Source organism: Hippocampus comes, unplaced genomic scaffold (assembly GCF_001891065.2).
Source record: "Hippocampus comes isolate QL1 unplaced genomic scaffold, H_comes_QL1_v1.1 scaffold257, whole genome shotgun sequence".
Taxonomy (NCBI): domain Eukaryota; kingdom Metazoa; phylum Chordata; class Actinopteri; order Syngnathiformes; family Syngnathidae; genus Hippocampus; species Hippocampus comes.
The window spans coordinates 1,000,473-1,015,387 of record NW_017804972.1 but is presented as its reverse complement, the minus strand read 5'-3'; the positions used below and the strand labels follow the sequence as shown (position 1 = coordinate 1,015,387).

At 41.9% G+C, this 14,915-nt stretch overlaps 1 protein-coding gene and 1 long non-coding RNA gene across 2 annotated transcripts in view; both read right to left on the bottom strand.

Moving 5' to 3' along the window:
• Positions 1-14,915, bottom strand: part of LOC109529141 (uncharacterized) — an 86,209-nt gene that overhangs the window by 57,065 nt on the left and 14,229 nt on the right. The window contains exons 2-3 of the mRNA XM_019892352.1: positions 1,335-2,824; positions 617-662 (exon numbers count right to left, since the gene is read on the bottom strand). Coding sequence (XP_019747911.1) covers positions 617-662; positions 1,335-2,824 — 1,536 coding nt within the window. The remainder of the gene's footprint in view (positions 1-616; positions 663-1,334; positions 2,825-14,915) is intronic.
• LOC109529147 (uncharacterized) lies at positions 5,754-13,451 on the bottom strand. The gene is made up of 3 exons (XR_002170793.1): positions 13,349-13,451; positions 11,869-11,870; positions 5,754-5,766 (listed from the first exon to the last, which is right to left on the bottom strand). It is a non-coding gene; the product is annotated as an uncharacterized LOC109529147 (long non-coding RNA).

Below are 14,915 nucleotides of genomic sequence, written 5' to 3'. Positions count from 1 at the left end.
ATTAAAAAAAAAAAACTTTGTCCGACCTACCAACCCTATGCTGAAATTTCATGTTACCGGAAACACACTACTTTTTTTTCTACGCCTAAGTTGCGTGTTGATCGGCGCCGACCAGACATGACGTGCAAACGTGCAAGAGTGGAAAAAGTAAATAAAAGTTGATTAAAAAAACAAAGCTTGAATGAAAAATAAAACAGCATTAGGAATGTTGAGTATGAATGGATTTTGTGAATTATATAAATTAAATCAATCAACTTATAAAAAATGATGCTGTGTTGATCTGTGGCTCGTATCCTCATCGACGAGTCCAGCGTTCATTGTTGTAGTTGGATCGTGGGTCAGACACAGAGAGACATCAATTAAATAGATATATTATTACACCTATTATAGATAGATAGAACCTGGGTCATGGAATGAATTAATTTTGGAACTTGAGGTACCACTCTCCTTTGACTGTAAATCACTAGATTGGAGTGAAGGGGAACCCATGTAGTCCCAGGCCTCCAAAATGGGTATGCAAAGTACATATTCAATCAAATTCCAGACACAAAAGGAATTCCTTATAACTACCGAAGCTAAAATTATTATCACATTTGTAGTATTATATTTTTCTTACCTTTGTTTTTCTTTTTGCCATGTCCCCTTGTTGGCAAAAGTGTGGCCTCTGCAGGACAGCCAAATTAAAAAAAAAAAACTTTGTCCGACCTACCAACCCTATGCTGAAATTTCATGTTACCGGAAACACACTACTTTTTTTTCTACGCCTAAGTTGCGTGTTGATCGGCGCCGACCAGACATGACGTGCAAGAGTGGAAAAAGTAAATAAAAGTTGATTAAAAAAAACAAAGCTTGAATGAAAAATAAAACAGCATTAGGAATGTTGAGTATGAATGGATTTTGTGAATTATATAAATTAAATCAATCAACTTATAAAAAATGATGCTGTGTTGATCTGTGGCTCGTATCCTCATCGACGAGTCCAGCGTTCATTGTTGTAGTTGGATCGTGGGTCAGACACAGAGAGACATCAATTAAATAGATATATTATTACACCTATTATAGATAGATAGAACCTGGGTCATGGAATGAATTAATTTTGGAACTTTAGGTACCACTCTCCTTTGACTGTAAATCACTAGATTGGAGTGAAGGGGAACCCATGTAGTCCCAGGCCTCCAAAATGGGTATGCAAAGTACATATTCAATCAAATTCCAGACACAAAAGGAATTCCTTATAACTACCGAAGCTAAAATTATTATCACATTTGTAGTATTATATTTTTCTTACCTTTGTTTTTCTTTTTGCCATGTCCCCTTGTTGGCAAAAGTGTGGCCTCTGCAGGACAGCCAATTTCAGAAGACTGACATCCATTGCTTGGAACTGCAGGAGGTTGGATGACAGTTGCTTGAGTTGTATCAGCGATGACAGGCCGGGAGAAGGAGGCAATCCTCTGTAAAATACATCCTACACTATCGCCGACATCACTGGGGCAACGTTCCAAGGAGCCAGTCGCTCTAGGGCTGGAAGGATGAGAGGAGTTGGGAGGGCCAGGGTTCACTTGAAGAGCTTGAGGCCTGGAAAGGGTTCTCAACTGTGGAGTGTGGGCTGGAGATAGCGGCACTGGTGAGCAGCTCACTTCTGGAACAGGAATAGATCCTGTGGTTGAATGACTTGAGAAGGGCAAAAGGGGATGGTGTAGGGAGAGGGGTGGGGTATTGGTAGAACTGCCAAGGCTGCTGAGGGAAGCTGATGGGCTAGATGCAGTGGTTAAGGAGTTGTTGTGACACTGAGGACTCCCTGTGCCCCTTGGAGGAGGCTTTGGAGGGTTGGAGTTGATGGGTCGTCTGTGAACTTTAGCAGGGGACGGAATGGAGGTGGTGCTCACCAAGCTATCCAGGTCCAAGGGAAACTTACTGAGATGCGGAGTCTCTTTAGCCTTGGGCTGGGTCATCGGGGGGCCTGAATAATGATGATTGTTGGGGCCACAGCTACCCTCAACTTCAAGGGCATTGGCATTCTGGCGCCGACCACTCCGGGTGGCATTTGTATATCTCAAGCCAGGACAGACCTGGTCTCCACCTCTTTGGACACCTTGCGTGACCTCTCGTCCATCACAGATTTGAATATCTAGGCTAGGCATGGATCCATGATTAATCCCGTGAGGATCTGGTGCCACCAATGCCAATCCTATTCTTTGGTCCAATGCTGAGTGGAAAACAGTCCCATCAGAGGAGAACTTCTTCAAATTGTGGTTGCTTCCCAATGTACCACTTGCTTGTAGCTGCTCTTGTGAGAGCTGGGACTGGACTTGGTGGTACTCATTCTGGGGCAAAGGACTCGGATATGACGTCAGCTTGTTAGGATGAATGAAACCGCTAGCAACTCCAGAGTATTCAAGGCTGGAAGTGGAGCTATGAAGGCTGTCATTGTCACTTCCTGGTCCCCGCAACACGGGGATCCCCTTGTTGGGGTTCACTCTGCTTTGAAAGGATGCTGCTCGATTCACAGAGGAGTTGTTGTAAATGGCTGGTTTGTTTATGGTTGCTCGATTGAAGGACAGACTGCTGACTACTGTGCGTGATCTGAGGACTGGACTGGGATTGGAACTCCGGGTGGTATGGGTGTGATACCCTGCAGAGCCCAGGTTGTTCATATTGGTGAAAGATGGAGAAGGAGATTGTCCTCCTCCGCTATCCTCACTGGCTTTGTTGTGGCTGTGGAAGAAATGGGATGGCGAAGGAGAGACGGGAGAGGAGGCAGTGGATGCTGAGGAGAAGGATGGTATGTCATCCACATCTTCAATGTCAAAGGATCTCTTCAAGGCTGCAGGTAAAAACAGCGTTTGTTAGTAACGGGAGTAACAGATTCTGGACTGAAACACAAAAGTGGTTTCAAGGGGATGAAATGTCAGGTAGTTTTTACATTAACTTTCCGTAGGAAGCATTAACAGATGATTGAACATAGGATCAGATTGGTTGCTTCATTCTCCACAAAGACCCTACAAAGTACAGAAACATTGATACTGCAGCCCTAACCTCCAGTCAGTAGTTCAGTTTTCAGATTTTTGTGATGCATCCATTTGATCTGACATGTGTGACTGCATTGTTGCTACTACTCCTTCCTTCCTACATCAGTCTTTGTTATTCTTAATCAAGACCTCTTAAATGTGTTGATTTTAGTTTGTTTCCTTTCACTAAAAGGAACAGATCGTAGACTTGCTGAAGGGCATGGCTAATGAACTGTGGTTCATGATACTTGAATCCATATCTGAGGATTTAATCTTTGACTTAAACTGCAATAGATATGTTTAACCTTTGTCCCAGCTCTTATTATTATATTTAATTTCCTACGCTTTCTCTCACTTTTCTTCAGGCTTCTGAGCCTGAATGATCTTTGACACTTTCCTTTGTATGACGATGGAGTCCCTTTACTGTTAAACACAAACACTCTTCCTTCGTACAAAAACACAAAGCGGGGATTGAGGTCGAGGCTTAACTTTTTGTGAGGTTTTGCGTTACCAATATCCACAACTGCAACATGACACAACACGGGAAAGATTGCGTGGGTGGTTACCTCAAACGATGTTTGATTTTTTTAGTTAAGGTTGTTTCGTAAAATGAATGTCATCTTCAGAATATTTGTAGCTTGAAGTGTCTTTAAAATACCCATCTAATTTAATCATCGGAAAAACATGATTTGCTGTTTTCCTGATTCAATGTGTTTGCGCATTTACATTTATGCTTCGAATGCTTCGCTGAATAGCGTATACAAGATACTGGTGTCGACTGCTTATTTTTCTGTTGCCCGTTTGTTCGAACTAAAGATATGCTAACACGGGGACGGTTGAGTAAAAAGTTTGAGTTTTCAATGCATTTTTTTACATAAATTAAAAATACTGTCAAAAGTTATCCCTGTTAAGACGGTGCTGAAACCACTATTTGCGAGCCATGCATGAGCATCAACTGCATATTTGTCATACTTTACTTATTTGGGTGGAAATTTGGGTCTTCGCTGTGTAGTGATATCAACTTTAATTTTTAGGTAGTGCTAATGTGCATGACCTTATTTCAGGGTTCAAAAGGAATAATGATGTGGTCCTTAAAAATAAACAACTTCCACTTTCAGACCTGTTGAGAAAATACAGATAAAGGAGGGCCTTCACAATTAGTAAGCTAGACTGTAACTGCACAGCCCTTCTCATATCACTGGGACTCAAAGAATCTCTATGTTGAACGACCAAACCGGTGACCTCTCAGCGCCACACAGACACACTCAGTGACCGAAGGGAATGCATTTTGAAATGTTAATTTGCTAAATGTGTAAAAGAAGCACTGTAGGACTTTGCTTTTAAAAACATTCCATTTGAAAAAAAATACCTCAAACTGAGCACTTTTGGATTCACCGAGGTAAATATTTTGTCAGTACTTGTGTGGTTTACGTATAGTATGTGGCCTATTTAAAAGCTGCCATTGTTTTCAATCAGTGCTTTTGCGTTGAGACTCACTTCCTGTTGCCTTTGAGTGGCTCCAGAGCAGAGTCTTTAAAATCCCTTGTCGGCTGACAGAAGTCAAACTACGGCGGCTATGAAACAGGCCTTATGTAGCGTAAAATAATCATTTGTTGTCTTCTGCTGCATATTTCAGTTATATAAAAAATATGTTATCACAGTTCATATCACTGATTGTCATCTTTAAGTCCATAAAGATAACTGCACCTAGTAGTGGTTGTGTATTGATGGAGTCGGTAAAAGACGATTCCTCTGAAACATTGATTGAATTATTCCATTTAAACGAAAAGGGCTCTATATTCGTAGATCCTTAGAAACACAATTTGTCTCATCAGTTTCACATTCCACCATGTCAAGGACTGCACCTCTCGTGCGCCGTTTTTAAAGGGAATGTTATTGAATCAAGTCAGCTGTGTTGATGCCCACAATAGCACAAAATGCCTGTTTTTAACTGCACACCACCAAAACTTTTTATCTTGCCCGCCTCCATGCAGTCCAACAGCTTGCCGAGCTTTACTTGCGCTCAAGCTCAATCTTCAATCAGTGCACCCATTGTGAGGAGTTGCAGCTTTTCTCTGGTATTTGTAGATAAAGACTCACGTGATTAAAAAGAAGACAACAAATAATCATTGCTTGTGTTAACGCCATACAAACACGTACACAGAGCAAAAACCAACTTTAGTTCCTTCCTGCAAAGACTCGTGGCCTCGGAAGGCTCCAGGCAGGCTGGGAGGCGTGTGTGAATGTGTGTGTGTGTGTGTGTGTGTGTGTGTGTGTGTGTGTGTGTGTGTGTGTGTGTGTGTGTGTGTGTGTGTGTGTGTGTGTGTGTGTGTGTGTGTGTGTGTATGGGTGTGCATGAGGGCTGTGTGAACTTAGTTGGCTGAGGCGACAAGTGTGAACCTGCCTTCAGTACAAGAGATAGAGTCCTGGTATCAGGTAATTGCTGGCACCTTCCTGCAGACTGAAAAAATAATTACGGTGGCAATTGTGCATCAGGTCTTTGCATTGCTATGCTTCTCTGGGTTTGTGTGTGCGTGTGTGCTTGTGTACAGTGTATCTACCTGATGTTGAACTTTGTCTTTTCCTCACAGAGGTGCAGAACATAATCTTCTCCTCAACAATTTACCATCAATAAGAATAAAACAGTCCATCACACTAATCTCAAAGGCACACAAACAAACCCAATGAGTGGTGGGAGGTGTCCCAATAAAATAAAACACAACCCTACTAATCTGTGATTTTGACTTGGATTTAAAATCTCACAATTACAACAAGAGAAATTGATGGATTTAAAAAGTCTAATATTAAAATTAATCTAATATTAAATATATTCATCATAGTCAAAGGTAAAGTTCTTAACAACAGTGTCAATATAGTCATTGGTATTTTTTCATATACGTTTCCTTTTGATGGCAAATATGCATTGTCCAATTGACTCCACTTATGGCCGCCCCATGTATATATGTGTATGTGTGTGTGTGTGTGTGTGTGTGTGTGTGTGTGTGTGTGTGTATAAATGATTAGGATTGATTCACTGCATTTTGTAGCTTTTGTGGCCTTTCCCTTGAAACTCCATTGAAGCAGAACTCCAGCGGTTTCCGTCATCACTATGCATTACTGTATAATTTAATTAATAATAATAATAACAATAATGGTTGATTTGATATTTTCCATCAACAAACACAGTTACCTAATTTTCAAACTTGTGTGCCCTCTAAAGAGTGTTTGGCCTTTGTCAAGCATTATATTGAATCTTCATATAAAATTGGTTAATTCATTTTTACACTTAACTAGTACACTTGTATGTTACCAAAAAATAACTGCTTGATTAAAAACACTTTTCTTGATGGCAACAGTTTAACTATGAAATGGATTATTCCTCTCAGTTTTTCAAATCAAATATTGCAGGTCAACTAGTAGCCCAGAATGGTTTGTGTTCAACTTCAATGGCTGTACTGTAATAGCCATCCATTTATTTTCTCATACGCTTATCCTCACAACGGTCGCGGGCGTCCCAGCAGTCTTCGGGTAGTAGTTTGCCAGCCAATCCCAGGGCACACAGACGAACCACAACCACATACTCACAGTCACAACTATGGACAAACTCCATTAACCTGCCATGCATGTTTCTGTAAAGTGGGAGGAAACTGGAGTAACCGGGGAAAGCCCACGCAGGCACGGGAACAACATGCTAACGCCACAGAAGAAGGCCGTAGCCGGAACTGAGCCCTGCACCTCTGCACTGTGAATTGGGCATGCTAACCAGTCGACCACCGTGTCATCCTGTACTGTAATATGATCACTTATATTGGACAGTGCATGTATTGTACTCCTTCCCTGACACGAAAGAGTCTGACATCAGTTTTCACCACTGTGTGATTTTCAAAAAAGCAAAAGTCAAAATACTGGACAATCGTTTCTTTTACACTGCCATCTTAGGCCTGGGTTCAAGAAGGAAAGGCGTGACAGAATGTTCAGTGATAAGGCATCAGTGGGGGGAGCAGCAGAGTCAGATCATTGTACAAATAGCCCTACCAGAATAGTACAGCAACTTATCCAAAGTGCATCTCTGTTACGGAATGCCGGAAAACTATTGAAACTTACACTCTGGGTGGCATTGTTATGAAAACAAGCAAAGCAGCATGATGGTGGAGTCATTTCTTCAAAATTGCGCAATGTGCTCCTACGATAGCCAGGTATATCTGCATCAGACTTGGTGGTGCATGCATGCCAAATACTTTTTTACAACCTCTTTTCTAATGCCACAAAGGTGTCTTATTTTACTGTACTAAATTTGAAACACCTACTGGTAATTCATGAGAAATGGGTTTTAATTTACGAGCAGTTAAACCTACTTCAAGAAGTTCTAGTCAAACCTAGAATGGTAAAAATATATTATGAACAGAAAAAAACTATTTAAAGGCAGCCCGGTGGTCGGCTGCTTCGCGCATTGGCGTCACAGTGCAGAGGTTTCCACACAGGCCTTCCTGTGTGGAGTTTGCATGTTCTCCCAGTGTCTGCGTGGGTTTTCTCCAGGTACTCCGGTTTCCTCCCACATTCCAAAAACATTCGTGACAGGGTAATGGAACACTCTAAATTGTCCCTAGGTGTGAGTGTGAGCGCGAATGGTTGTTTGTCTATGTGTGCCCTATGATTGGCTGGCAATCGGTTGAAAGTGTCCCTCGCCTACTGCCCGAAGACGGCTTGGATAGATCCAGCATGTCCCACGACCCTTGTGAGGAGAGGAGGATCAGAAAATGGATGGATAGGTAAAAAAACTAGCAAAATTTCTGTATAATGGTACTTAAAGTCTATATTTTACTTTTGTCTGACTTTGTTTTGTCATGTTAGGTTTTAAAAGACATGGTATTAAAGTTCAGTGATGACCCAATGGCAATTACAAAAAGGATGTCAGAATCTTTACATGACGATTTAGAAAAAAGTAGGGCCTGATCGATAGGCCTTTTTTGGGGGCTGATGTGAATACTGGTTTTTGGCAGAGAAAAAAAATTGTCCCTTGATAGTCACAACAAAAAAGATGTGAATTCGAGGGGAAAAAAAACAAAAGGAAAAAAACTACTACAAAATTTTGACAAAATATGTCAAACAAATATCGGCACCCCCGGATTTACGCGGTTGACTCTATACACTGTACAGATAGAGTTCAACAAAGTTGAAAAACACTTCAAGATTGCGACTCAGTTGGCTGCACCATAGTTCGCAGAGGTCGACAAGAGCTCTTCAAAAGCTCTGCTTTTTGTTGTTTTTTTTTTTCTTTTGTGTTATTAAACAGTGTTTGTTGTCCTTTGTGTGGACCCGTTGTGGACTGTATTCAGCGTTTTGGCGATGGCATTCGTCGAAGGAGAATAATCTGTGCTTTGCCTTCTCGGCAGCACGCATGTCTTTTTTACACCTGCAATGGGCAGTATTTTTGTTGAACCGTTTTTGTTGAGCGGAGATGTTGGTCCTGTTGGACAGTCTGTGTTAGTACGGCTGGATGGATGGCTGGTGGAGCCGAGAATGAAGAGAGAGGAGCGCCAGCGTGGAGCGCAAGTTGTGTATTTGAAAGTGAGAGTCGCTGCTTGGAATTGAAGCCAATCTAAAATTGACAAGAGAAGTGAACCAATTTCTTTTATTGTCAATGGACGCTAAAGCTTCTTGTTTACGATCAAACTTATCTTGTAGCAGACGTGTGGGATGTCACGTGTGCGGATGTTAGCTTTGTCCTGATATCCAGGGCGCTGTGAGCTGCGGTTTGTCCAGAGAGAGAAAAAAATACTGTTTTCGGTGGTGGAGTTGCGGATAGGTTTGCGACGAGAGCCCAAGTGGATGTCGTGGCGACAATCGAGGAGATAAGATTGTAAGGGGTGTAGCGACGTCCACTGAGGAAGGTGGTGCGCGGTGGTTGAGTCTGAGAAGCTGCATGGAAGTGTACCAACCATGATCGGTGCCAGAGATGGTAATAGTCACAGAGTGAAATCACAAACAGTAGCCACAATACTGACAGACGGACAGCCCCATGGTATGGGATGGCCCCTAACTAGGTTGTAGACGACAGCAAGGTCAGGGCACAGTTAGCCCTGGGAGCTAGCTTGATGGCGGTCACGGCGAAATGAACAAATCACAAATGACAAGCAACCATCCATCCAGTGAGGCGCAACATGTTCCCAAACACAGTAAACTAGAAACAAAAATGAAAATGCATCCGTTTTCACACCAAATGCATGGGGGCCTGTCTCCAAAAATAGAGCACTGCGTCTTAATCATTATATGAGAGGACGCTGCAGGATAGTCTGATAGCATTTTGTAAGCCATGGAGACAGTCATCTTAACACAAATTGAGTTTGTGCATAAATATAAATCTGATCTACAGTATATCAAGGCTTGAAGAGCATTTTTTCTCATCAATGACTTCATTTGAGGAGTAAGTTACAAATTTTAAGGAGCATTTTTTTCCCCGTGAATCCCAGGAACCTGAAGCAAAATAAGAATTACATTGATGACTTTTTTTTCACTCCAACTAAAACGACATCTAGTTACGGGCGGCCCGGTGATCCAGTGGTTAGCACGTCGACCACAGTGCAGAGGTCGTGGGTTCGATCCCGGCTGCGGCCTTCCTGTGTGGAGTTGCATGTTCTCCCCTGGCCTGCGTGGGTTTTCTCCGGGTACTCCGGTTGCCTTCCACATTCCAAAAACATGCATGACAGGCTGATTAAACACTCGAATTGTCCCTAGGTGTGGATGTAAGCGCGGATGGTTGTTCGTCTCTGTGTGCCCTGCGATTGGCTGGAAAACGGTTCAGGGTGTCCCACGCCTGCTGCCCGAAGACAGCTCGGATAGGCTCCAGCACACCCTGCGATCCTTGTGAGGATATAGCGGATCGGAAAATGGATGGATGGATGGACATCTATTCATCTGTTTGCATGCTCCATGTTGTTCATCAGAAGCACCATTTTACAGCGTTATGATGCGCAGATCAATGTAAACATCGTTTGTTTTATCCAGAAGGAGTTCATTTATCTGTTTCACACAGTCGTCACAGACACTTTTATTAAAGCAATGGCTTGATAAATTACAAATACCTGGAAGCAAGTTCTATATATATATATATATATATATATACATATACATATGTGTGTTTGTGTGTGTGTGTGTGTGTGTGTGTGTGTGGATGAATTCAGCCTTTTTCATTTAGCTGTCATTCCCCCCCCCCATATCTTTCTCTGAAATATCCCTTTTGATGGGTTAAATTCATGACCTGTCATGATCCTGTTCATGTGTCTCCAGCAGGTGTTGCAGACAAGAGCCTTTCCTTCTGTGTGCACACCTGCTGCCAACTGATCAAAAGCCATGTGTCTTACAAGCTGCAGGCAGCTTGTCAGATTATTGAACCTTGTCGCTGCTCTTGCTCAAGTGTTTGTTTTGTAGACCCCTCGCTCTCGTCATAGTCATTCTTGTTCTCTTAGTTCGGGGGTCTGCAACACGCGGCTCCAGAGCCGCATGCGGCTCTTTAGTGACATCTAGTGGCTCCCTGGAGCTTTATAAAAATGTTTGAAAATGGAAAAAGATTTTGATAGTGGGCTAATATAGCTCAAATAGATACAGATACATGTTGCAGCTCCGAAAAAGGAGAGCTGTGGTGTTGGTTTACACTTTATTTATGCTTTTAACAGTCTCGACAAACACAGACACATCTGCGTCCGACTCCGTGCCTTCTCTCTTCTCGTTCAACTCGAGAGGCGTTCAAAGACAGCCTCAGAAAAATGGAAATTAATGATCACTTCACTGACACTAAGAAAAGCAAAAATAATGCACCAAAACAAAAAATCAAGCCAGGAAATTACAAAATAAATTCTATGGGGGTGTTTGTGAACACACAACAAAGGAATGAATAACAAACAATTCTGAGACAGTCCAGTCTCCTACATACATACAGCATGTGTTTCCTTCATTGTAAGTTTTATAGAAAGCTTTTATTTTTTTGCAGCTCCAGAAATATTTGTTTTAGGTTTTTTTTGCCCTATACGGCTCTTTCAACATTTTGGGTTGCCGACCCCTGTCTTAGTTCAACGCTTTTGTAAGTGTAGTCTTTGTTTCGTCATTTGATCTTGTTTTTCTTTTATCGAGTGAATTGAACTCTTGAAGACATTTCGTTTAGTATTCTCTGGTTAATTATTTCCTTGCCTTTTCTAAGCGATTTTTGTTAATGTATAGTTTTTTCCTGGTTATTGTTGACCAGCAATTTCTGTTCTTGCTCTGTCGGTGCGCTTTTTGTGAATATTTTTTTTTTGCTACAGGTTTATTTTTGGTGTCTACGATTCTGGGATCCTAAACATTATTCGGTTCGTTTCCAACCTGACATGACTGATTCTTGTTACATGTCCATTGGTCTTGAAGCAAAGCAGAAGTTGAGGAAGAGGTCAGAAAATATCTTTCGATCATGACATCAAGCATTGCTCAAGACATTCCTTATGTCGAGGTTTCAAACAAATGGTCAGTACGGAGAAAAGCTGATGTGTATGAGGAATAACCAGCTATGACCAGTGAGATGCATTACTTTGAGAACCAGAAAGTAACTGGAAGGATGGGGGTGGGAGGTGCAGTTTGTCATGTGGACACACAATAAGTTTGGGCATGTCCATGAGCATCCTTTCCCTTTTTCCTGCACATTCCATACAGGTAACCCTGACAGACAAGACATGTGCACTGACACGTGACCTACACACCAGTGCACCCCAACGCATATCTTTGTACAAATGCCCATACACACAATAATTCATACAGATACACGATGAAATTTGCCGGCCCATAAAGAATCTGTGATACACTCGTAAAACAAACTTCCAGTTAGTTAAAGCACATCTGGAAAACACATTCCAAGCAGACATTTGCAATGTTTTAACCCTGAAAATAACATAGGGCCAGGCAACTCATAAACAGGCATGTAGGCATTCATAGTCAACCAGCTAACTGGTGCTTATGAGTTTTTCAGATGTCTGGCAATTATTTACCTCACCAGCACCTGTTACCTGAAAGTAAAACAAATGCTATGAAGTGGCCCTTGCATAAAAAAATGTCACAAACTGCCATTTGTTGCTCATTTGAATACAAAGGTCAATAACAAGATGGTGTGGCGTAAATAATTCCTCTTCTCCCCCGAAAAAAAATAAAATCCATCAATCCCTCCATCCATTTTCTATGTCACTCATTTTCACTAATGTTGTGGGTGTGTTGGATTCTAATCCAGTTGGTTTTGGACGGGCAGTGGTGTTCACCCTGGACTGGTTTCCAGCTCACCACAGCTGTCCAAAACAAGTTTCGATTTTAATCACATTCATACACTGAAAGAGGAAACACGAACAGAGTGCCAAACAGCTCATCGGGAACATGTTAGGATATTTTTCCCCTAAGTACAAGTCACTCTCTGCATTTTCTAAATCATTTATTCTGTTAAGGGTTACAACAGGGTGTGGAGCTGATCCCAGCTGTTTCACTGCAAAAAGGCAGACAACACCCAAGATTTGTCACCAATCAATCACAGGACAATACAATTGGGACACAGAGGGAAATGATCAGATGTGAACCACCACGCCAGTGATGGCCCTCTGGCCTGATGGTTGTAGGTGTGTCAGCCTCAGAAATCATTTCACTCAGTGTCTATCAGAGGAAGAACACAAGTAAATGAAGGGAAACCATTTTATCTACTGTCATGTGTTCTATTCAGAAAAGGCATGTTTTTTTTTCTGTTCTTCCATTTTCAACCAACCACTGTTGAGTAACACTGACGGTTCTTTGACTCCCAAATGACAAAGTGGAGTCCAACTTCTCATCAGTACAATGTTCAAACTATTTCACCCACACTAATGGTTTTGTCTCCACTCACTCTTAGGCTAAAATGATTAGAGCGTCTTAGGGACCCAGCAACTTCAGACATGTCTGAATAAAGGACAGCGCACACTGATGTCTTGTCAACTTCTGATCCATTAAGTCAGAATGGCCTGGCAACAAGCCACCTCAAGTGCTACCTGTCCTGACTATGTGTGGGGTTATGGACTCACTTGGACAGATGTAGAGTCAAGTCAACTTTCTTGTCAAATATATGCTCTATGTGCAACATACAGCACAGATGAAATGTTTTTCCTCTCCACCACAGTGCAATCACAGGAGAGAGAGGAGCCGCGCCATCAACAGAACAGTTAACATAAAATAACAGAACAATACAACACAACACATAAGACAGAAGGAATAAATAAGCAATTACGAGGCAACACTGACAGGGTCACAGTATGGTGTAAGGAGTAGCAAATGTGCATTACTGTATGCCATGTTCTTACCTATACAGTAATCCCTCGTTTATCGTGGTTAATGGGGACCAAAACCACCCGCGATTAACGGAAATCCGCGAAGTAACGACCAGTAAACATATTAAAAAAAAAAAACATTTTTTTTAAAAGTCCACAAACAGTCCACGAGAAGCTGTGAAAGTCAGCAAAACAACAGCGAGTCACATAGAGCAACATATACAGTACTGTACTCCATGTATATGAATTTATTATTATTATTATTTTTAATGAATATGTTTGAAAAAATCCGCGATGCACTGAAGCCGCGATAAACGAACGGCGAAATAGTGAGGGATCACTGTATTACATCTTTCTCTTTGTGATTTTCCCAACCACTGACAGTCTGGGTTGATGTGCTCCACTACGTTAATGCAGGTTGGAATGTTTTCGTGAGAACCACTTGTCATGAACAAAGACAGCGAGTGCTATGTGTGCCTGATTTTGAGTGTGTGTGTGTGTGTGTGTGTGTGTGTGTGTGTGTGTGTGTGTGTGTGTGTGTGTGTGTGTGTGTGTTGGGTGACTGGGTCAGTAAGTCATGAGACCCTTTCTGATCTTCAGCAGTACCATGATGTGACAGGGACTGCGAGGCAGCTTTTAGCCCCCTTGGCCTCTTTTAATCTCCTGGGTCACCCAAAGGCTTGAATGCTCTGTTGTCTCACTGGCCTATCAAGTGCCTTCACTGTGTTTGCAGGTTCACAAGCGACTCTTCTTGCATCGCAAATTATTGCCATTTTACCTTACATCACATGTTGTCATACAGTGAGACACATTATGCATCTATCTATCTATCTATCTGTTAGGGTTGTGCATCTGTCCAGGTTAATAAATGTTTTTCCATTTTAGTCCATCTTTTTCATCCATCTGGATCTTTTCTGGAAATTGTTACGGATGAATGAAAGTTTACCATGTTTTGATTTATTTTTTTACACCAATATTCAAGCCTCTAAATTCAATTAGAGGGGTTAAAGATGACACAAAGTCACATGTCACATCCGCCTTAAAGCCTTTGAAACAATGTCTGCAAGCTTTAAGGCTTACAGAGGCATACACCTATGTTCTCCATCCATCCATCCAGTTTCTGATCCGCTTTTTCCTCACAAGGGTCGGGGGGCATGCTGGAGCCTATCCCAGCTGTCTTTGGGCAGTAGGCGGGGACACCCTGAACTGGTTGCCAGCCAATCGCAGGGCACACGGGGACAAATAACCATCTGTGCTCACAGTCACGCGGAGGGGCAATTTGGAGTGTTCAAACAGCCTGCCATGCATGGGCGTCATTAGGCCTATTTTAGGGAGGCTTCAGCCTCCCTAAAAATGTCTTTAGCCCCCCTAAATAATTTCATTGCATTATTTAAAAAAAAGTATTATTTATTTTTCCTGTACTTTTGCTAATATATTGCATCAAATTCAATGTAATGTGGCCATTTTAAATTATATTTCGATAACCTGCCATTATTGTAATATTAATCTCCCAGGATTCCTGAACGCAACAGGTGTTGCGTTAGCATTTGACGTGTTTGTCACCATCGCCACATCAAATGCTAACGCAACAACTGACAGTTCATTG